Raw genomic sequence first — 24,729 nt, forward strand, 5'->3', positions numbered from 1 at the left:
GAGGAGGAGGTGGAGCGAGCCTGCTAATTCCTTGCAAAGCCGGGAGGAGGAGGAGGGAGGAGGAGGAGGTGGAGCGAGCCTGCTAATTCCTTGCTGGGAATTAAGCGGCTCAAAGAGGCAAAGGGGAGGAAGCTGGAAAGAGCAGCGCGCCAAGCGCACGTGACCACGTGCAGGCTGAGCTCCCCGTGGCAGGGGCGGAGGGAGGCGCTCTGCACGTGCTCAGGAGGCGCTCTGCACATGCTCAGGAGGCGCTCTGCACGTGCTCAGGAGGCGCTCTGCACGTGCTCAGGAGGCGCTCTGCACGTGCTCAGGAGGCGCTCTGCACGTGCTTAGGAGGCGCTCTGCACATGCTTAGGAGGCGCTCGCTCTTTCCAAAGAAGGACCCGGCTACTGGATCAAGGCCACAAGGGCCCATGTAAAGTGAGTGGCCAAGCAGACGCATCAATGAGAAGCACTCAAAGCAGGACTGGGGCACAAGAGCGCTCTCGCTCTCCCCTCCTGCTGTTTCCAGGGGGTGGGAGCGTCGCTGCCTCGAGGGCTTCCGAGATACCCTGGGGTGAAGTCCCGCTTCACCCTCTTCGGAGTCCCTCTCTTATGCTTTGGGGGGGGGGGTAGCAAGGGGGAAGAATAATTATTTCCTCCACCACCAGCCCCAAATTCTATAGTAAGAGAAATTGGGGGCCAAGCCAACTGGGGAAATGGTGAGTCTCTAACTGTAGAGCTCAGGTACAATGGTGCCCCGCAAGACGAACGCCTCGCAAGACGGAAAACCCGCTAGACGAAAGGGTTTTCCGTTTTGGAGGCGCTTCGCAAAATAAATTTCCCTATGGGCTTCCTTCGCAAGACGAAAGCCCATAGGGAAATCTCCGGGACAGCGGGGAAGCGCAGCGCGTCTTCCCCACTGTCCTCAGACCTCCTCCAAAGCCGGGCGGTGGGGCGGAGAGACCTCCTCCCGCCGCCAGGCTTCGGAAGGATGCTCCGAAAGCTGGCGGCGGGAGGAGGGCTCTCCGCCCCACCGCCAGCCTTCGGAAGGCTGCTCCGAAGCCGGGCGGTGGGGCGGAGAGACCTTCTCCCCGCGCCAGCCTTCGGATGGCTGTCCTGAAGACTTGTGTTGGGAGGAGGGTTTTCCTTCCCTCCGCCAACATTCAGAATGCTGTTCTGAATGTTGGCGGTGGGGAGGAAAAACCCTCCTCCCACCGCAAGCCCCGGGAACAGAGGAGAAGTGCTGCGCTCCTTCCCCTCTGTTCTCGTACCTGTCCTGAAGGCTTGTGGTGGGGAGAAAAGCCCTTCTCTGCACCGCCAGCCTGGCAAGCGGTTTCCATAGGAACGCATTAATTGATTTTCAATGCATTCCTATGGGAAACGGTGCCTCGCAAGAAGAAAAAACTTGCGGAACGAATTAATTTCGTCTTGCGAGGCACCACTGTATTTAGGAGCAAGCTGGCTCTGCCTATAGGGAGGAAAAGCACTCTGTGCAAGCTCAGAAAACCCACGCTACGCCACTGTGCGCTCGCACTCGCAGCTCTCTGCCCCTACCTGGCTCACTCACTCTCTCTCACTGCAGTGCTATTGACATTATACAATGAAGGGGTGCAAAAAGTGCAGCAAGGCAAGAAAGTGATTTTTTTTTCCTTTTCTTAGAATTTCAGCAGAATACTACACCTATATCATGCCATACAAAAAAGAATCTGGTGCACAAGGCAGGAAAAGGAGAAAGATAGAGACAGAGAAACAAGCTAAGTTAGCTGGAAGCCTTCACCGGTTTTTGGTGGGTACTGATGAAAATACAGCAGGACCATCAGCAGCACCACAGGAGACTCATAATCCTGATCCTGTGTCGGTGGACATTCCTGTTCCTGCATTAGAAGCGGAGACAGTTTCATCTAAGGATGTTTATACTCAGCCAGATCTGCCAGAAAATATTGACCAAAAAGTTTTTACTGATATTGGCTATTGGCCTGAAACCATGGATGAAACCTTGAAAACTGAACTCGTCAGGCGAGGGACAGAAGAACTGCAGAATAAGGATGCATGGTTTCCAAGAGACAGTAATGGCAGGTCATTTTGCAAGGATTGGTTCTACATACATTTGGAGAATGGTGAGACTATGTTAAGGACATGGTTGGTGTTTTCTCCTGTAAACAATGCTGCATATTGCTTTCCTTGCATGCTTTTTCAGAAGGCTAAAGGGAAAAGTTCATTTGGAAAGTCAAGTGGATTTAATGCATGGAGAAAGTTAAGCCCTAGATTGGTAGAGCATGAGCGCAGTTCACATCACTTGAGTGCATTTACAATGTGGAAAGAATTAGAAATGCGGCTGCATAAACAGGAGACTATTGATGTTGCTGCCCAGCTTGCACAACAGAGGTCATTTGAAAAATGGAAGGCAATCTTAGTCAGAATACTTGATTGTGTTCTGTATCTAGCAAGGCAAACCTTACCCTTACGTGGTCACTCTGAAGATTTAAATACAGATGGTAACTGTGGAAATTTCTTAGAAACTTTCAAGTTACTCGCCAAATATGACCCAGTTGCCAAACAACATCTTCACAGAGTACAACACACAGATGGCTACATTGTGTCCTATCTCTCTCCACAGAGCCAGAATGAGTTTATTAGCCTGCTCAGTGATCACATTCGAACAGTCATCTTTCAAAATATCATAAAGGCCAAGTATTTTGCTATAATGTTTGACAGCACTCCTGATATTTCACACACTGACCAAATGTCCCAAGTGATTCGATATGTGCATATTGAAGATTCAGGAGTCCATGTGACAGAGTCTTTTATTGACTTTATTCAGTTATATGGGAAATCAGCTGATGTCATTACAAAACAAATTTGTGACAAGTTGCAAGCTGATGGCCTTAAACTAGAGCATTGCTACGGCCAGGGATACGACAATGCTGCGACTATGGCTGGACACATTAGTGGTGTACAAAAACGTATTTTGGATATGAATCCCAAAGCAATGTTTGTGCCATGTAACAATCACTCGCTCAATCTTGCTGGGATGCATGCAGTTGGTGTTGGGACAAAGTCTGTTACTTTCTTTGGCACTGTGGAAAAGGTGTATGCATTTTTCTCAAGCTCCACCCACAGGTGGGATATCCTTAAGAAACATGTACCAATTAGTGTAAAGCGATCGTGTAACACAAGATGGAGTTCAAAGCATGAAGCTGTATGCGTACTTGCTGAACACACTGAGAAAATAACAGACGCTTTGGAAGCATTGAGAGATGGGCCGGAAGAAACCTCTGAAACCAGGGGTGATGCAGGAAGTCTTTTAGTTTGCATAATGACATATGTTTTTTTCTCTTTCTTGCATTTTTGGAACCCAGTACTAACCGAAGTAAATGATACTCAGATCTACCTGCAGCAAGAAGGACTTGCGCTTGATCAATGCGTGCAAAAATTAAAAGCATTGGCTTTATTTTGTCATGAAAAACGTGATAGTCTAGTGTCAAAGGCAACTGAGAAAGCTCTGCAGGTATGCAAAACCTATTGCATACCTACAGAGAGAAGAGTTGGAAGACGCAAGAAGATGGATGGTGAGAAGAGTTGCGATGCTGGCTTGACCTTAATACAGGAAACAAGCAGAGAACAACTGGAAGCAATTGATCAGCTTCAGGCAGAAATTAAAAAACGTACTACACAGATGAATACACTTCACCAGCGATTTGCTTTTTTGCAAATCCAAACATTGTTGGATACTGGAAAAGATGATTTTATTAAGAAACAAATTCTGCACATGTGTGCTCAGTACACAGAATTGAATGCTGCATCTATGCTTACCGAAATAACTCGACTTCGGCACCACATTATCTTGTATAAGGAGGTCAATCCTGATGAGCAGGTTGCAAACTGGTCAGCTTTAGATTTGCTTCGCTGGGTGTATAAGTGGAAGCTGCAAGAAAGTTTAACTAACTTTGTTGTCACATTAAGAATCTTTCTTACTATCACTGTTTCTACAGCGAGTTGTGAAAGAAGTTTCTCAAAACTTAAACTAATTAAAACATATCAGAGATCTACAATGAGCCAAGAAAGACTGAGTAATCTAGCAATACTGTCAATTGAGAGAGACTTTAATGTAGATTTCAGTTCCGTTGTTGAAAAATTTGCGCAAATTAAAAGCAGGCGAATTTAAATTAATCTGTATATACAGATTGATATCTTGCACTTCTATTAAAGAATTACAATTAGAGGTATAGGATTGAGGAAGTTGGCTCCATCTAGCCCAGTCTTGGATCATCTCCAGGGTATGGTTTCATTTTGATGTTTAGTTTTTGTTCTTGATATTTTTTGTCGTTTACGATGGTTGTGAGACGACATATAATAGCATGGCCCATGCTAGGTTACTACATTTGTAGATTTGTATTCATAGACCTGCTGAAAATGTGGAGAATGTGTGATGCATGTTCACACTCAATAAAGTGTTTGAAAATAAACTTGTATTTAGATGCATTTTACTTTAATTACATCAGTATTTTCATAACAAACAATACATGTGCTTAGGGGGTAAGGGTTTCTTTAACTAATCTAGTGGAAGAGACTCGAGTGCTAAAATCCACGGGTTAGGGGGCGCAAATTATTTGCCTTGCCCCGGGTGCTGACAACCCACGCTACGCCACTGGCACCGTATCTGCGTACGTGCGTAGTGTGATTTGGTGCTTCTGCGCAGATGCGAAGTGCGATTTCCATAATAGCGGGTTCTATCCTGAATATCAAATGCGATTCTTTCATGGGGGGGGGCAGATCCTTGTTTTTAGGACCTCCTCCTTCTCCCCTGTCAGGATCCAGAGTAACCCCTCCAGTCACCCACAGCGTCCCACGTCTTTCCCTCCCCAGAATTCGGACCTGCTGGGCCGCGTGAAGTCCCTGGAGGACTGTGAGTGTCGGCGACCGGCGTGCCTCTGGGAAGGGCAGCGCTATGAGGACGGCGCTTCCTGGGATCGAGACCTGTGCACCACTTGCGTGTGTGCGCATGGCAAAGCAGAGTGCTCGCTGCGCCACAACCGGCCTCGCTGTCTGGGTGAGTACATGCAAGGGTTTGGGTTATTATTACACACAGCTTGGGTTATTATTATTATTATTATTATTATTATTATTATTATTATTATATATTTTTATTAAAGAATTTCAAATTTCAACCAAATTATTCAAATAATCAATTACATTTCTTCCCCCCCCTATTATTACCCCCCATCCCTCCCTCTCCCCACCCAACCCAAATCTTCCCTCAGCTCCCTTCTCTGATCTGTTTGCACGTACAGTGGTGCCTCGCAAGACGAAATTAATTCGTTCCGCGAGTTTTTTCGTCTAGCGAATTTTTCGTCTTGCGAAGCACGGTGTCGGGAAAATTTTGGAAAAGCTTCAAAAATCACCAAAGTCTTCAAAAACCTCAAAAAAGGCTACCACACCGCGTTCTATGAGTTGCTCCTCGAAGTCAAGTCGCAACTGTATTAACGGTGTTAAGAAAAAGGAAACAAACTTGCAAGACGTTTCCGCCTTGCGAAGCAAGCCCATAGGGAAATTTGTCTTGCGAAGCAGCTCAAAAAACGCAAAACCCTTTCGCCTAGCGAGTTTTTCGTCTTGCGAGGCATTCGTCTTGCGGGGCACCACTGTATTGTTCTCTGCATGTAAAAAACTGTACATATCATCACGTCATCTGTCCTATATTCTACTAATAAATTTGTGGGTGTTTATTAAAAACCTGCCACGGAGTCCAAATCATTTTGTTGTTGTTTTTTAAAATAGTCTGTAAAAAGTTCCCAATCTTCTTTGAAGTCCTGATTGTCCTATTCTCCTATTATTATTATTATTATTATTATTATTATTATTATTATTATTATTATTATTAATACCCCGCCCATCTGGCTGGGTTTTCCCAGCCACTCTGGGCTGCTTCCAACCAAATATTAAAAACAATACCGCGTCAGACATTAAAAACTTCCCTAAGCAGGACTGCCTTCAGGTGTCTTCTAAAAGTCAGATAGTTGTTTATTGCCTTGACATCTGGTGGGAGGGCGTTCCACAGGGAGGGAGCCACCACCGAGAAGGCCCTCTGCCTGGTTCCCTGTAACCTCACAGGCTTCAAGTTACAAGAGATTCCAACTAAATATCAGGAAAACCTTTCTTGCAGGAAGAGCCGTTTGACAGGGGAACGGTCTCCCTTGACAGGTTGTGGGTTCTCCTGCCTTGGAGAGGTTGGAAGGCCATCTGTCTTGCATGAGATTCCTGAATTTCAGGGGGTTGGACTAGATGACCCCAGAGGTCCCTCCCAACTGTGATCCTATGATTCCATCATTGCTGGCAGCTTGGCCACAGGAGGAAATTCAACAGGTGCAGTTTCTCCTCAGTACTGACCTTCTCCCCACCTCCTTTGCAGGCTGTGCTGACGGCCGGAAGGAAGGCGAGATCTGGAGCCCAGAGCCGTGCTGGACCTGCCGCTGTGAGGTAAGAAGGGGGGGTCTTGTCAGGATGACACCTGTAATAAACAAAAATCTGCCCTTATTCCCTTATCGGGGACACAAGAGCCCTTATAGAGTCCTTTGCAGGTTCTCCATCGGTCGGAGAAAATAACAGAGGCCAACCAGAGAATATTGAGAAGCAAAGCAGCTCGTAAGCCTGATCTTTATTGATCTGTTGCAACAGGGTGCTCCTCTTACACGTAGGAAAGGAGGAGGACCCAGAACAAAGGCGTGCCTGCCCTGATATAGACATTTTAAATTGCCTTCCCTGGAGCTCAAGACCACCCCTCCATACATCATACATACATCACGGAAGGGGTGTAACCCAAGACCACCCCCCAGACACATCATACCTACATCACAGAAAAGGCAGTCTACAACAGAAATTTGAGTGCGTTGTTTGCCTCCTGTCTGGCAGATTAACTGTTAATGGTCACTTGATTGGATACCCTGGGGAGCCTGGCCAGTCTTTTGTAATGACAAATACTTATTTCCTGAGCCAGGTCACAGGCTGACCCTATTCATACACAGACATACCCTTAAGACAGGATTTGTGAAGGAAAAGACAACGGGGAGGCTTTTCCATTTTCCTTCGACCTTGCAGAGAAATATTTGAGGTCAATTTGGGAGGGTCAAAATGGTTTCAGGACTTTTTCTGTGGGGTGGGTATATACACACACACACACACACACACACACACACACACAGACATATATATATATGACCTTTTTCTTTTTTATTTCACACCCAACCCGCAAGGATCTGCCTTTCCTCTTTCTGGTGCCTGTTGGCACGAGAGCCCCTTGATTTCACTGTGAGCCATAGTGGTGAATCTCCATTAGGGAATCACTCCGCCCACTAGGGGGTGCTACCCCCACGCACTTTGGGGACTACTGGAATAGAGGACCCTCACATCTGTGCCATAGCCCAGGTGTGCCCCTACAGATGGCACTAATGTGAGGGTGTCGGGTAAGCATCACAGGAGGACACTGTCCAGACAGAAAAGTATAAGTCAATGGTTGAAGGTGCTATTGAGTGAATGATTGATTGATTGATTGATTGAGAATGATTGAATGAATGAAAGAATGAATGAATGAATGAATGAATGAATGAATGATTGAATGAATGAATGAATGAATGAATGATTGAATGAAGAATCCGGAACCAGAGCGACCAAGTGTTCTAGAGAGAATGGAGTAAATTTTTATTATATATAGAGAATCATTGTACACATACCGTATAAAGACACTAGCAGGACTGAGATAAAACTCACAGCATTTCAAAGAAGGGACATTCTGTTGGTGATTAAAGTGTTTAATAATATAAGACAGATATAGAATGGAGATGTAAAAAATGTGTGGAAATAAAAATGCAATATAAGAAAACCAGAAAGACGGAGGGAGGGAGGTTGAGAGCTTGGTAGGGCGAATGATATAATGATGTTATATTACGATGTTATAAAATTGTTAAAAGTGGAAAATCAATAAATGAAATGAAATGAAATAATAAAATAACGTTTGTAAGTATATATATATATATATATATATATATATATATATATATATATATGTAGGTTTTGGTGTCTTCGGGTGTCTTCCCGTGTAAGAGTTGGGGTGTCTAGGCGACGTTTCGACGAGGTCTCACTCGTCATCTTCAGGCTGGTGCTTTCGGCTTCTTGTTACTAGAACAGAGCAGGATCTCAGTGTTTGAGTTCCTATAAATACTGTTGAGGGGGTGTGGTGTATAGCCTCCAACGTTCTGGGCAGATAGGAAGTTCCTAGGTTAATGTGCCTTTTCTTCTTTTGTTCATTAATTACTTGAGGGATATCTTGAGTGATTACTTGAGTGATATTCTGAGTACCACTTAGGAGGGTCATTAGGTGTGGATTAGTTGCTAGGAACGCACCAGCCTGAAGATGACGAGTGAGACCTCGTCGAAACGTCGCCTAGACACCCCAACTCTTACACGGGAAGACACCCGAAGACACCAAAACCTACATTCCTGTACCCGTGAAAATCTACGAAAGCATATATATATATATATATACAGGTTTTGGTGTCTTCGGGTGTCTTCCCGTGTAAGAGTTGGGGTGTCTAGGCGACGTTTCGACGAGGTCTCACTCGTCATCTTCAGGCTGGTGCTTTCGGCTTCTTGTTACTGGAACAGAGCAGGATCTCAGTGTTTGAGTTCCTATAAATACTGTTGAGGGGGTGTGGTGTATAGCCTCCAACGTTCTGGGCAGAGAGGAAGTTCCCAGGTTAATGTGCCTTTTCTTCTTTTGTTCATTAATTACTTGAGGGATATCTTGAGTGATTACTTGAGAGATATTCTGAGTACCACTTAGGAGGGTACTCAGTACTCAACTAAGTGCAGTACAGCCATCTTCTCAGAAAAACTCTTCACAAGCTCAAGAGGTCAAGACACGAAAGCTTTAGCAACTAATCCACACCTAATGACCCTCCTAAGTGGTACTCAGAATATCTCTCAAGTAATCACTCAAGATATCCCTCAAGTAATTAATGAACAAAAGAAGAAAAGGCACATTAACCTGGGAACTTCCTCTCTGCCCAGAACGTTGGAGGCTATACACCACACCCCCTCAACAGTATTTATAGGAACTCAAACACTGAGATCCTGCTCTGTTCTAGTAACAAGAAGCCGAAAGCACCAGCCTGAAGATGACGAGTGAGACCTCGTCGAAACGTCGCCTAGACACCCCAACTCTTACACGGGAAGACACCCGAAGACACCAAAACCTACATTCCTGTACCCGTGAAAATCTACGAAAGCAAATATATATATATATTTATAGGGACAGAACTACCCAAACTGTATAGAAATTTATTGATGTATGCAACTACAGTGGCAAGAATGTTACTTGCCCAAAAATAAAAAGAAGAAGATGTTTTGGCAAAAGAAGAATGGATACAAAAATTTATGGAATATGCAGAAATGGCAAAACTTACCAGAAGAATAAGAAATCAAGAGAACAAACTTTTTTATATAAAAGAATGGAAATGGTTTATTGAAGATTTACAGATAAACTGTAAATGGATAAGAACATTGGCAGGATTATTGTAATAACCTGCAGTTTCATATTGAAAGTAGATGAATAAATGAGCAAATTAGGTTAATTTGGATATGCAGAAAATATTAAAAATAAATTTAAGGAACCGCAGAAAGAGGGGGGAAGGAAGACAAGTTTTGAAATGTTAAAAGGACTATAAAGTTATTGAAATGTATAAAATTGACAATAATAATAATAATAATGGAATCATTGCTTTGGGCATCGTGCGTGCTTTCGCTGTCCAGTAATGTTGTGCCTTCTGTACCTAGGATGGTAAAGTGTCCTGCAAGAGAGAGGACTGCTCCCCTGCTCCATGCCAGCACCCCGCAACCCCTCAGGGGAAGTGTTGCCCAGTGTGTGGAGGTTGCTTCTACAAAGGGCACCTCCTGAAGGATGGGCAGAGGTACCTGGAGGAGCCATGCAGGCATTGCATCTGCCAGGTGAGCGCGAAGGAAGGGGTGGAGGCTGATGGGTCAATGCCAAGGGGTGCCATCAAGAAAGAAAGATGCTGATCATATTTAGCACCTGTATCAATCCCCTTCTTCCAGATCAGGTTCAGGGGCAGGGCTGGTGCCAGTCTGTGCCAGGAGGCAGCTGGCAATGCCAACCATCGTGAGGAATTGTGCCTAAAGCACAGTACATCTGGAAAGGATTTGGGGGTCTTGGTGGACCACAAGCCGAACATGAACCCACAGTGTGATGCAGCAGCAAAAAAGGCCAATGCTATTCTGGGCTGCATCAACAGAAGTCTAGTGCAAGAAGGGCTTTTACATTTGCCAGAAGCTAGGCTCTGCCCTCACCACTCCTGGAGTAAAGGTAAAGGGACCCCTGACCATTAGGTCCAGTCGTGGCCGACTCCGGGGTTGCGGCGCTCATCTCGCTTTACTGGCTGAGGGAGCCGGCGTACAGCTTCCGGGTCATGTGGCCAGTATGACGAAGCCACTTCTGGTGAACCAGAGCAGCGCACGGAAACGCTGTTTACCTTCCCACCGGAGCGGTACCTATTTATCTACTTGCACTTTGACGTGCTTTTGAACTGCTAGGTTGGCAGGAGCAGGGACCGAGCAACGGGAGCTCATCCCATCGTGGGGATTTGAACCGCCGAACTTCTGATCGGCAAGTCCTAGGCTCTGTGGTTTAACCCACAGCGCCACCCGCGTCCCATCAAAACACTACTAAACCTTAGGTAAAGGTAAAGGGACCCCTGACCATTAAGTCAGTCGTGACCGACTCTGGGGTTGCGGCGCTTATCTCGCTTTACTGGCCGAGGGAGCCGGCGTACAGCTTCCGGGTCATGTGGCCAGCAGGACTAAGCCGCTTCTGGCAAACCAGAGCAGCGCACGGAAACGCCGTTTACCTTCCCGCCGGAGCGGTACCTAGTTATGTACTTGCACTTTGACGTGCCTTCGAACTGCTAGGTTGGCAGGAGCAGGGACCGAGCAGCGGGAGCTCACCCCGTCGCGGGGATTCGAACCGCCGCCCTTCTGATCGGCAAGTCCCGTTCAAGAGCTTAGGGCCTCATCAAACCGAAATTGCATCGCTACAGTTTTACGTTGCCTGCAGTAGCTGTGACGTGGTCATCAGACCAAGCAATGCGCTCACCCTTCCTGCCATGTGTTCACCGCTGCCCAGTGTTTCGTGACCACATTGGCACCGCTGTACAATTCTCTCCTCTTTCTGCAACTCTCCTAGGCAGGCAACGTCCGATGCCAAGCACCCAGCTGCCCAGAGCTTTCGTGCCGGGAGCGATACACGCCGCCTGGCGAGTGCTGCCCGGTTTGCCATCCAGGTAAGGACGCAAAGGAGTGCCCCGAGAGCATCAATGGCCATAGCTGTCAACCGTCCCTTATTTGGCGGGAAAGTCCCTTATCCCAGCACCGTGTCCCACTGCTGTCCCTTATTGATGATGTCCCTTAAATTTCCCGGGGTTCAAAGGAAGCAGCTCCTCTCCCTCCCTCCCTGCCAGCCAGGGAGGAGGGAGGCTCCAACTGTGTTGCTTGGCTGCATTGCTCACCCAATAAGGAGTCTAAGAACGACTGGGGGGTGGAGCTTGCATGCCTTGTGCCGATCAAATCGGCTGCGTTGCCTGGGGACTCGCCTTTGCTCAGCGCTTCCCAACGGAGAGGTGACAGTGGTTTTCCTTGCTGCATCCCCTTTGCCGGGTTGCTGCGCTGTGGGAACCACCGCTTGAGGCTTCGTTTGGCTGCTGGCTGGGCTTTCTGCCTTTGGCTCGGAGGGGCTCAGAAGCTGAACATACCTGTGCCCAGAAAATCCTTATTTTGGCTGCTGGTCCCTTATTTTCAAATCTGTAAATTGACAGCTATGCACTGGGTCGTTGCTTTTGTCAGTCCTTGGACCCCATTCATTTGCGCAAAGTGTTTCCTCTTTATCAAGTTTGCTTCTGTATCCTTCCCATGCCAGGTATGGTCGACAGACCATTCGTGAGAGTGCAGGCTCTCCATGTTTCTTGTATCGTCTGCTTTCGGTTTGAAATAGAGTAAGATTTTGGCCTCCTTTTTCCTTGGGAGGGGGGTTTCTGCAGCTTGTGTAAGAGAAATTCCCACTTCTCTACAGGTGAAACTCAGAAAATTAGAATATCGTGGAAAAGTTCATTTATTTCAGTAAGTCAACTTAAAAGGTGAAACTAATATATGGGATAGACTCTTGACCTGCAAAGCGAGATATGTCAAGCCTTTATTTGTTATAATTGTGATGATCATGGCGTACACTGATGAAAACCCCAAATTAGCAATCTCAGAAAATTAGAATATTAAATGAAATCAGCAAAACAAGGACTGCAAATAGAGCAATATTGGACGTCTGAGAAATAGAAGCATGCACATGTACTCAGTACTTGGTTTGGGCCTCTTTTGCATCAATTACTGCCTCAATGCGGCGTGACATGAGACCGAGCAATGCAGAAGAGCTGAAGGCTGCTATTGAAGCATGCTGGTCTTCCATAACACCTCAGCAGTGCCACAGGCTGATAGCATCCATGCCACGCCACATTGAGGTTAGAGCTTAATAAGTCAGAGCTTAATAATTATTTCACTATCAATATACTTGTTCTTAATTGTTCGCTATCAATATACTTGTTCTTAATTCTGGCAGTGGTTAAGAAGCGTTGCATTATTTCCTTGCCTTTTCCTCACCTGTTGTTTTTTTTTTGCCCAGGTTGCGAGTACGAAGGACAGAGATATCAGGAAGGAGATGTCTTTGCTGCCTCCTCGAACCCCTGTATGAACTGCTCCTGCCTGGTGAGTAGATGGAGGGAAGGGCAGAGCTCCCTGCTATACCGTATAACAAATTATCACAGCGGTAATTGTTGTTTAGTCGTTTAGTCGTGTCTGACTCTTTGTGACCCCCTGGACCAGAGCACGCCAGGCACTCCTGTCTTCCACTGCCTCCTGCAGTTTGGTCAAACTCATGCTGGTAGCTTCAAGAACACTGTCCCACCATCTCGTCCTCTGTCGTCCCCTTCTCCTTGTGCCCTCCATCTTTCCCAACATCAGGGTCTTTTCCAGGGAGTCTTCTCTTCTCATGAGGTGGCCAAAGTCTTGGAGCCTCAGCTTCAGGATCTGTCCTTCCAGTGAGCACTCAGGGCTGATTTCCTTCAGAATGGCGAGGTTTGATCTTCTTGCAGTCCATGGGACTCTCAAGAGTCTCCTCCAGCACCAGAATTCAAAAGCATCCATTCTTCAGCAATCAGCCTTCTTTATGGCCCAGCTCTCACTTCCATACATCACTACTGGGAAAACCATAGTTTTAACTATATGGGCCTTTGTTGGCAAGGTGATGTCTCTGCTTTTTGAGATGCTGTCTAGGTTTGCCATTGCTTTTCTCCCAAGAAGCAGGCGTCTTTTAATTTTGTGGCTGCTGTCACCATCTGCACTGATCATGGAGCCCAAGAAAGTAAAATCTCTCACTGCCTCCATTTCTTCCCCTTCTATTTGCCAGGAGGTGATGGGACCAGTGGCCATGATCTTCGTGTTTTTTTATGTTGAGCTTCAGACCATATTTTGCGCTCTCCTCTTTCACCCTCATTAAAAGCTTCTTTAATTCCTCCTCACTTTCTGCCATCAAGGTTGTGTCATCTGCATATCTGAGGCTGTTGATATTTCTTCCGGCAATCTTAATTCCGGCTTGCGATTCATCCAGCCCAGCCTTTCGCATGATGAATTCTGCATATAAGTTAAATAAGCAGGGAGACAATATACAGCCTTGCCGTACTCCTTTCCCAATTTTGAACCAATCAGTTGTTCCATACCCAGTTCTAACTGTAGCTTCTTGTCCCACATAGAGATTTCTCAGGAGACAGATGAGGTGATCAGGCACTCCCATTTCTTTAAGAACTTGCCATAGTTTGCTGTGGTCGACACAGTCAAAGGCTTTTGCATAGTAAATGAAGCAGAAGTAGATGTCTTTCTGGAACTTTCTAGCTTTCTCCATAATCCAGCGCATTTTTGCAATTTGGTCTCTGGTTCCTCTGCCCCTTCGAATAAAAGCATACAATAAAAGCAATTCAGTAGCTGAAAACAGGCATCAGCTAACCATTGTGGAAAGACGTATTCTCAATTACCTGCATAGGCCTGGCGGAATCGGAACGTTTTCAGCAGCCGCTTGAAAGTTGGCACTGAATCTCCAGTGGCAGAGAGTTCCACAGGCCTGGCCAATGGCACGAAAGGTTCGGCTTCCCGTTGTTGTCCAATGAGCCTCACTGACTTGGGGATCAGCCAGCAACGCTCCTGCAGAGGATCTCAGCGATCGATCTGGGATAGAAGATTTTGAGGCTGAGGCTGGGGAAATTTAGGTTGGGCCAGTAATAGCTACCAGCGGGAGGCAGCCCATAAGCCAGGCAGCCAGGATCAGGCCCATCCCGTGTTGCCGACTTCCTAGCATTTCGGACACAACGGTATACTGCCTGTGGACTTGGAGGTTCAATTCAACTGTTGCCCCCGTTTATTTCCATTCTCTAATAAGACGCTGAACGATGCTCAGTGGGAAGTGATAAAGGTTCACCCGAGCATGTGCAGAGTGCATTTTAATGAAGAGAAGAAAAGACACTCTGCACATGCTGGGGTGAACCTTTATCACTTCCCACCGAGCATCATTCAGGGTTTTGTTAGAAACAACTGCCGCTGGTCCCCACACACCTCACTTCCGAGTCAAAGGATGTGGAATAATTTGGGGAGATTGGGCAAAGTTGGCATTTTTTGAGGTTACCCCTCTGGGGGAGGGGGTTAAGATGGACCCCAGTTTGGGGACAGGGAGGGAAGGAGGCGCCCCACCACCCACCCTGTTCTCTTTTCCCCTCCAGAGCAGCCTGGTCCGCTGCCACCCTGTCCACTGCCCGCCCAGCCGCTGTGCCAAGCCCAACCCTCAGCCTGGCCAATGCTGCCCTGTTTGCCCAGGTGAGTGACTTGCCATGAACACACTGGAGCAGGTAGACGAACCTGGCTTCTCTTCTGGATCCTGCAAAGAACCAAGAGGGGGTGGGAGCGAACTACCTGCCTCTTACTCAATCATTAACCCCCTGCGAATGTGCTCCCCCTGGAAAAATAAATAGAAAAAAGGACTCAGATGACACATTTCCAATGAGGGGGGGAAGTATTTTCCCGTTTGCCCTCTGACGAAGAAATGACCAGTCCATAATTTTAATGGTAGGTTTATTGTAGCTGCGAGAGACAGAATAACAACAGGAAAACCCCCTGAAACCCAGAAGACAAAAGTCAGAGGTTGATGTGCATTATAATGAGTGAAATCAGTATTTGATCCCTTTGCAAAAGATGACTTAGTACTTGGTGGCAAAACCCTTCTTGGCAATTGCAGAGGTCAGACGTTTCTTATAGGTGGCCTTGCACACATCTCAGGAGGTAGTTTGTTCCACTCCTCTTTGCAGATCCTCTCCAAGTCAGTAAGATTTCGAGGCTGATGTGTAGCTACTCGAACCTTCAGCTCCCTCCACAGATTTTCGATGGGATTAAGGTCTGGAGACTGGCTAGGCCACTCCAGGACCTTAATGGGCTTCTTCCTGGGCCACTCCTTTGTTGCTTTGGCCATGTGTTTTGGGTCATTGTCATGCTGGAATACCCATCCTTGACCCATTTTCAATGCCCTGGTTGAGGGAAGGAGGTGCTCACCCAAGATTTGACGATACATGGTCCTGTCAACCGTCCCTTCGATGCAGTGAAGGTGTCCTGTGCCCTTAGCAGAAAAACACCCCCAAAGCATAATATGTCCCCCTCCATCTTTGACGGTTGGGATGGTGTTCTTGGGGTCGTAGGCAGCATACCTCCTCCTCCGAACACGGCGAGTTGAGTTGATGCCAAAGAGCTCGATTTTGGTCTCATCTGACCACAACCCTTTCACCCAGTTCTCCTCTGGGCCATTCAGATGTGCGTTGGCAAACTGCAGACTGGCCTGTACATGTGCTGTCTTGAGCAAGAGGACCTTGCGGGTTCTGCAAGATCTCCGTCCTTCACGGCGTAGTGTGTTTGTTATGTACTGAAGTTCTCACCCTGGGCCAGAAGAGGGATACTGTAGATAGTTATGCAAATAAGGGATCGAAAGTGACGTTCAGTGATTGGATAGTTTTAGAAAATTGTTACAGTTATATTGTACTGGAGCTCTATATAAGCAGGCTGACTGAACCCTTCAGTTCAGTTCTGTCCTGGCCTGTGAATAAACAAGAGCTGTTTGAAGAATCCCTGTGTCGTCTGATATGTTCATCCACAACATAACACTGGCGACGAGGATGGGATCTCTGAATCAACACTTGGCACGGGAATGGTTGCCTCCGCAGCCGGCACATTCCGATTGGCCCTTGGACTTCTTTTGGAACTTCCTGCGCTCCCGCTTTGTCTGGTGCACATCATCGTCTTCACTGGAGGATGCCTCATCACTGATGGCCTCTTCATGATGCACTGGAACTGGCTTCCTAGCAAGACGCGGGCTGCTGGCCTTGCGGATCTCCTGGGCGGAGCGTTCGGCAGCTTCTGAGGCCACAGCCTCCTCAATGGCTTTCTGCAGCATGAGGTCTGGCTTGGCGAGGAGACGCCGTTGCAGATGGATGTCCCGGACCCCGCAGGCGATTCGATCCATCAGGGCATCGTCCAAGTCTCGGAACTCGCAGTGCATTGCAGCCTGTCGCAGGGCGGTGGCGTAGTTGTTGATTGACTCCCCCTCTGCCTGGTTCTGGTGGTAGAACGCATGGCGGGCAGCAATCTTGGATGGCTTTGGCACGTAGTGGTTGCAGAGCTTCTCTTTAATCGTGTCCCACGGTGCTGCCTGGACTGCTACAGGCACAACCAATGCTCGGGCCGTCTCAAACACCTCAGGCCCACAGAGGCTGAGGAATAGGCCCCGCTTACGCTCCTGTGATACTTCCTTCAGCTCGTTGGCTTGGAGGTAGCAGTCGAACCGAGCGAGGTAGGAGTCCCATGATTCAGAGGCTGGCACAAACGGCGGTAGAGGCACAAGTGAAGCCATGATTCCGATGCCGGCATGAAGGGCGATGCATGGAACACCGTGCTCTAGCCAGAACAGTCAGCTCTGAATTGGTTCTGTTCAGTGATTTTGCTCGGTGTTTCAGCTCCGCTCAGAGGGTGGCTGCATCTGGCTCTGCTCTGTTGTCCATCCATCCCATCCTCATCTCCAGTTCACCCACAACATAACAGTGTTACCAACTGTTTTCATGGTGACCATGGTCCCAGCTTCCCTGAGATCATTGACAAGTTCCCCCTATGTAGTTCTCGGCTGCTTCATCACCGTTCTCCTGATCATTGCAACTCCATGAGATGAGATCTTGCATGGAGCCCCAGACCGAAGGAGGTTGACAGTTATTTTGTGTTTCTTCCATTTGCGAATTATCGCACCAACTGTTGTCACCTTCTCACCAAGCTGCTTGGCAATAGTCTTGTAGCCCAGTCCAGCCTTGTGCAGGTCTACAATCTTGTCCCTGACATCCTTGGACAGCTCTTTGGTCTTGGTCATGGTGGCTACTTTGGAATCTGCTGGATTGATTGCTTCTGTCGACAGGTCTTTTGTGCAGGTACTGTAATGAGCTGGGATTGCAGGTAAGCCCTCTCCCTTACAGCAGGTGCTTCTAATCTTACATACAGCTCCTTACATACAGTGAAGATACCAGGTAGCCTGACATCTGGCTGGTTGATAGGGGATCAAATACTTATTTCACTCATTATAATGCACATCAATCTCTGACTTTTGTCTTCTGGGTTTCTGGGGGTTTTCCTGTTGTTATTCTGTCTCTCGCAGCTACAGTAAACCTACCATTAAAATTATGGACTGGTCATTTCTTCGTCAGAGGGCAAACGGGCAAATTTAGCAGGGGATTAAATACTTTCCCCCCTCACTATATTTATTATCTATTTATTTTGCAACATCATCATCATCATTATTATTATTATTATTATTATTATTATTATTATTATTATATTAGAATTTATATACTGCTATATACCAGGGGTCTCAGGGCGGTTCACAGAATAAAATCAAGACATAAAACCACAAAATAAAAATAACAACCCAATAGCCCACCCCCCAGTGTATTAAAAAATAATAATACTCAAAGAGGTTTACGAGAAAAGATAAAACAGTAAAATTATGCATCAGTAGAATTAACAGAAATGATCGCCGTGCCTTGAAAAGTTAAAATCGCAATAGGCTTAAAACTGGATTGAAACTAGTTCCAACTTTTCTAAACCCCTGCACAAAAATATTCTGTTAGCAAGCGCTGAAAAGGTACCTGCCTGCTTTCAAGTGGCGGGGAGTTCCAAAGTGTAGGTGCTGCAGCACGAAAAGAAAATCAGGAATGTAATTGTCCCTAATGCTCCCTGTTCCTTGGCCTTCTTCCTTCTCTCATTCTGTCTCTCCTCTTAGCGTGTGAGCTGGACAGGCGAATGCTGGAGCCTGGGCAGAAGATCACCTCTGCGGACGGATGTCGAAGCTGTACCTGTTCTGTGAGTTATGGGAGAGTCGGGGGGGGGGATTGCAATGCCCCCCAAAGCCAGTGGGGGGCAGTAGAATGATCCTGTCACTGTGTATGTACATTTTTATCGGCCATTGATCAGAGAGCCAATGGCAGACTTTGGTGTAGCGTGCATTAACAGAATTCGCACACACACCCGAATCCTCACGCTACCTGTTGCAGCAAGAAAAGTCTTCACTGATAACAAATAGAAAAATTATAATCTGTTTGCATAGTAGGTCTGTATTCGAACCATCAAAACCCCACAATATTATTGTTATTATTATTGGAAGTTTTTAATGTTTGATGTTTTAATGTATTTTTAATCTCTGTTGGAAGCTGCCCAGAGCGGATTGGGGTACAAATAACTACAACTTCTTATTATTGTTGTTGTTGTTGTTGTTATTTTAATTTTATAATTTTATAATTGTTGTTGTTGTTGTTATTTTTTTAAAAAAAAGATTTTTATTGGTTTTACAAAAAGTTTTTTAAAACAATACAAACATATAAAAAGACATACAAACATGTATAGTTTCGTATCCTATTTTTCATAAACCTTGTTTCTCGGACTCCCCCATACCTCCCCTTTCTGCATCCCAATGTCCAAAGTTTTCCAGCAAGTTCTAAATAGTTCTGTCAAACCTCTGTCCTCTTAATCTTTCCTTCATTCTAATCTTATATCGCTGTAACCATTTCTTTCTCAAAACCTCGACATTCTAACATTCATGCAGTTTATAGTAGTCCTTAAGGTAAATTTTAAACTTCTTCCACTCTTCTTCCGCCGTCTCCTTCCCCTGATCACGGATTCTGCCAGTCATCTCAGCCAATGTCATGTAGTCCATCACTTTCATCTGCCATTCTTCCAAGGTGGGTAGATCTTGTGTCTTCCAATACTTTGCGATAAGTATTCTTGCTGCTGTCGTGGCGTACATAAAGAAAATTCTGTCTTTCTTTGACACCAATTGGCCGACAATGCCCAAGAGAAAGGCCTCTGGTTTCTTAGGAAAAGTACACTTAAGTACCTTTTTCATTTCATTATAGATCATTTCCCAGAAAGCCTTAATCTTCGGGCACGTCCACCAAAGGTGATAGAAAGTACCTTCAGTCTCTTTACACTTCCAACACTTATTATCAGGCAAATGGTAAATTTTTGCTAGCTTGACTGGGGTCATGTACCACCTGTAGATCATTTTCATAATGTTTTCCTTTAAGGCATTACATGCCGTGAATTTTATACCGGTGTTCCACAACCATTCCCAGTCAGCAAACATAATATTATGACCAATGTCCTGTGCCCACTTGATCATAGCCGATTTAACTGTTTCATCTTGTGTGTTCCATTTCAGCAGCAAATTCTTAGTATTGGGTTCTAACAATTCCGTCTCTAATTTTGATTTTTCCACCTGGAAGCCAATTTTCCTATCTTGTTTATAGACCTCCATTATTTGGTAATAATGGAGCCAATCTTGTACTTTTGGTTTCAATTTCTCCTGGCTCTGTAATTTCAATTTATCTCCATCTTGTTCCAAAATTTCCCAATATTTTGGCCATCCGGCCTCCATACTGAGTTTCTTCAATGCCTTAGCCTCCAAAGGTGACAACCATCTAGGGGTTTTATTTTCCAACAAGTCTTTATATCTTATCCATACATTAAACAATGCTTTTCTGACAATATGGTTTTTAAAGGCCCTATGCACCTTGATTTTATCATACCATAGATATGCATGCCAACCAAATGCATTATTGAAACCTTCTAGATCCAAGATATCTGTGTTCTCGAGGAGCATCCACTCTTTCAGCCAGCAGAACGCTGCTGCTTCATAGTACAATTTTAAGTCCGGCAGGGCAAATCCCCCTCTTTCTTTTGCATCTGTAAGTACTTTAAATTTTATTCTGGGCTTTTTGCCCTGCCAGACAAATTTCGCAATGTCTTTCTGCCACCTCTTGAAACAGTCCATCTTGTCAAGAATCTGCAAAGTTTGAAACAAGAATAACATTCTAGGCAATACATTCATCTTAATAACTGCAATTCGGCCTAACATTGACAATTTCAAATTTGTCCATATTTCTAGATCTTTTTTAATTTCTGACCAACATTTTTCATAGTTGTCCTTATATAAGTTCAAATTTTTAGATGTCAGATAAACCCCTAGGTATTTCACCTTCTTAACCAGTGTCAATCCTGTCTCTTCTTGAAATTTCTCCTTCTCCGTGGCTGTTAATTTTTTTTCTAAAACTTTAGTCTTTTGTTTGTTCAGTTTGAATCCGGCTACCTGGCCAAATTGTTGAATTATCTCCAACACCCTTTTCGTACTAGTGTTTGGCTCTTGCAAAGTCAGTACTAGGTCATCTGCAAAGGCCCTTAACTTGTAATGTTTAGCTCCGACCTGTACACCTTTAACCTGCTGGTCATTTCTAATCATATTTAGCAACACCTCCAGAACAGAAATGAAAAGCAATGGGGAAATTGGGCACCCCTGTCGTGTTCCTTTTTCTATCTTAAGTTCCTCAGTTATCACATTATTTACAATCAGCTTAGCTTTTTGTTCAGAGTATATCGCACCCATACCATTCTCAAATCCTTGGCCTACCCCCATCCCATGAAGATTCTTTTTCATAAAACTCCAAGAAATATTGTCAAAGGCTTTCTCCGCGTCCACAAAGATCAGCACTGCTTTAGTGTTTATTTTCACCTCTAGTAGTTCCAAAATGTCTATTATATTCCTTACATTGTCTGATAAATGCCTCTTTGGGAGAAAGCCTGCTTGGTCCTTATGAATCTTCTCCATCAACACTCTTTTAAATCTTTTTGCCAAAATGTCTGCAAAAATTTTGTAATCCACATTAAGTAATGATATTGGGCGGTAGTTCTTGAGTCTTTTCAGTCTCTGTCTTTGGTATGAGTGTAATATAAGCTTCTTTCCACGACTCTGGTGCCTTTCCCCCCTCTAAAATCTCGTTGCAGACTTCCTTTAACGGTTGAACCAACCACTCCTTCAAAGCTTTGTAATATCTGGAAGTCAGTCCATCTGGTCCTGGAGATTTGCCCAGTTGCATGTCCTGAATGGCACTCTCTATCTCTTGTTCTGTTATTTTCTGATTTAAATCCACCTTGCTTTGATGAGAGATTTTTTGTAATCCATATTTATTAAGGAATTCATCTATATCCTCTTCATTTTGTGGCCCTTGAGAATATAGTCTTTTAAAATAGCTCAAAAAACAATTTCTAATCTCATTAGGTTTAGATATGTTCTTTCCATCCACTTCTAGGCTTGTAACTGTATTTAGTTTCTGCCTTTTCTTCAATTGCCAAGCCAGAAGTTTGCCACATTTATCTGCCGACTCAAATGTCTTTTGTTTCATTTGCTTTATCTTCCACTCAATCTCTTGATTCATCAATTCCATATATTGTATTTGATATAACTTAATCTCTCTTAAAATCTCTTGGGACTTTGGTTTTGATCTTAATTTTTTCTCTCCTTCTTTTATCTTTTCCAAAATCTTTTCCTTCTTCTCATTCTGGTTTCTCTTTTTTATTGAATTTTGTTGAATCAAAAATCCTCGCATCACAGCTTTACTTGCGTCCCAAATCACTCTTTTTTGCACATCGGCCTTTAGATTTATTTCAAAATAGTCCTTTAGAGTTTTTTGGGCCTTCATGTGGATCTCCTTGTCTCTAAAGAGGGTGTCATTCATTGTTGTTGTTGTTATTACCCCACCCATCTGGCTTGGTTTCTCCAGCCACTCTGGGCGGCTCCCAACAGAATATTAAAAACACAATAAAACATCAAACATTAAAAAACTTCCCTTAACAGGGCTGTCTTCAGATGTCTTCTAAAAGTCAGATAGTTGTTTATTTCCTTCACATCTGGTGGGAGGGCGTTCCACAGGGAGGGAGCCACCACCAAGAAGGCCCTCAGCCTGGTTCCCTGTAACCTCACATCTCGCAGGGAGGGAACCACCAGAAGGCCCTTGGAGCTGGACCTCCATGTCCGGGCTGAACGATGGAGGTGGAGGTATACAGGACCAAGGCTGTTTAGGGCTTTCAAGGTCAGTACCAACACTTTGAATTGTGCTCAGAAACGTACTGGGAGCCAATGCAGATCTCTCAGGACCGGTGTTATGTGGTCTCGGCAGTCGCCCCCAGTCACCAGTCTAGCTGCCAAATTCTGGATTAATTGCAGTTTCCAGGTCACCTTCAAAGGTAGTTCCACACAGAGCACATTGCAGTAGTCCAAGTGGGAGATAACCAGAGCATGCACCACTCTGGCGAGACAGTCTGCGGGCAGGGAGGGTTTCATCCTGCATACCAGATGGAGCTGATAGACAGCTGCCCTGGACCCAGGATTGACCTGCGCCTTCATGGACAGCTGTGAGTCCAGAATGACTCCCAGGCTGCGCACCTGGTCCCAGTGCCCATTTGCCATGTCCATTCTGTGACCTGAGTCTCTTTCTCCAGGAGGGGGCGCTGGTGTGCACCCCTGCCCAGCCATGCCCCCCGCCTTGCACCCACGGACTACCCCCTGCCGCTGGCTCCTGCTGCCCGGACTGCACTCGCTGCCTTTTCCGCGGGCAGCTCATTCCCAACGGTGGCGAGGTGGCGGGCAAAGACCCCTGCGAATGCTGTGTCTGTCAGGTGGGTCGGGGGTGGGGGAGAGACGAGGGCCGCTCTTTTTTTATCTATATATAATTTTTATTAGTTTTTTAACATATCATTTTCAAATAATTAAACATACTTTTACATCTTATACAATTTTTGGGGCAATCACATCTGAAAAATTTCCAATCTATTCACTTAATATACATTTCTTACTTTCACTATTACCTTTAAATGTCATAACTAATCTCTCTTCTTTTGCAATATTTCATATATTTTCCCTTACAAAACTTCTTGTAGTCCTACTAGAGTGATTCGTCGGTTATCCAATTGCTTTTCAAATAGTTCGTATATTTTTTTCAATCTTGTGCAAATCTCTGGTCCCGCAGGTTTCGAATCCTTCCTGTCATTTTATCTAATTCTGCGTAGTCTGTTAATTTTGTCTGCCATTCTTCATTCCTCGGAATTTCTTCTTGGGGTGCTGCTCTCAAAGGGGAATTCCCTCCCGGCCACACAAAAATATTGGAATTCAGTTCGTGCCAGTGGTGGGCGGGGCCAGTGGCAAAGTGGGTGGGGCAAAGGATGCAGATTTTGCCGGTTGTGCAGGGAACTCTTAGGGATTAAGGATACGTCCCAGCCAACCTAAAAATCTTAGGGTGCAATGCAGGGCCAATGAGGGATGAGTGTTACAGAGCATTCTAAGAGTCCTATCCCCTTCCCTGCATGAAATACGACTTGGCTCACTTTCTCGAGTCGTCTGGAGCGGGAAGGGTGTTGGTGGGGAGGGGTGAGCAATAGATCTCTCATCCAGTCAGGCTCCTTATTCATTTTGTGCTTCCTCTTGCCTTTTTCCCTCTCCAGGATGGGAACATCGTCTGCTCCCAAGTCGCCTGCCCAAAGCTGGACTGTACCATCACAGAGGAGATCCCTGGGCAATGTTGCCCCTTGTGCCAGGGTGAGAAGGAGGTGAAGGCTTCCCATTTTGCACTTGGGGTGCAAGCTTGAGGTTGAATCCTGACAAGACAGAAGTACTGTTTCTGGGGGAAAGGGGGCGGGCAGGTGTGGAGGACTCCCTGGTCCTGAATGGGGTAACTGTGCCCCTGAAGGACCAGGTGAGCAGCCTGGGAGTCATTCTGGACTCACAGCTGTCCATGGAGGCGCAGGTCAATTCTGTGTCCAGGGCAGCTGTCTACCAGCTCCATCTGGTACGCAGGATGAGACCCTATCTGCCCGCGGGCTGTCTGGCCAGAGTGGTGCACGCTCTAGTTATCTCTCGCTTGGACTACTGCAATGCACTCTGCGTGGGGCTACCTTTGAAGGTGACCCGGAAACTACAACTAATCCAGAATGTCTTCTGAAAGTCTGGTGGTTGTTTTTCTCTTTAACATCTGGTGGGAGGGCGTTCCACAATGCGGGTGCCACCACCGAGAAGGCCCTCTGCCTGGTTCCCTGCAACCTCACTTCTCGCAATGAGGGAACCGCCAGAAGGCCCTCGGAGCTGGACCTCAGTGTCCGGGCTGAACAATGGGGGTGGAGATGCTCCTCCAGAGCCCCCTATGACAACCCTATTGCCCCACCACCACCCCACGGGCGCTACTGCCCACTTTG

The 24,729-nt window shown here is 45.9% G+C and overlaps 1 protein-coding gene across 1 annotated transcript in view; it reads left to right on the plus strand.

Moving 5' to 3' along the window:
- KCP (kielin cysteine rich BMP regulator) overlaps nt 1–24,729 on the plus strand; it is a 114,771-nt gene that overhangs the window by 19,986 nt on the left and 70,056 nt on the right. Inside the window, exons 5-13 of the mRNA XM_081209710.1 lie at nt 4,849–5,032; nt 6,389–6,456; nt 9,808–9,978; nt 11,231–11,327; nt 12,713–12,795; nt 14,856–14,949; nt 18,437–18,516; nt 22,984–23,160; nt 23,983–24,076. Of these exons, the coding sequence (XP_081065836.1) occupies nt 4,849–5,032; nt 6,389–6,456; nt 9,808–9,978; nt 11,231–11,327; nt 12,713–12,795; nt 14,856–14,949; nt 18,437–18,516; nt 22,984–23,160; nt 23,983–24,076 (1,048 nt within the window). The remainder of the gene's footprint in view (nt 1–4,848; nt 5,033–6,388; nt 6,457–9,807; nt 9,979–11,230; nt 11,328–12,712; nt 12,796–14,855; nt 14,950–18,436; nt 18,517–22,983; nt 23,161–23,982; nt 24,077–24,729) is intronic.

Source organism: Podarcis bocagei (assembly GCF_964188305.1).
Source record: "Podarcis bocagei genome assembly, chromosome: 10".
In the NCBI taxonomy this organism is placed as follows: domain Eukaryota; kingdom Metazoa; phylum Chordata; class Lepidosauria; order Squamata; family Lacertidae; genus Podarcis; species Podarcis bocagei.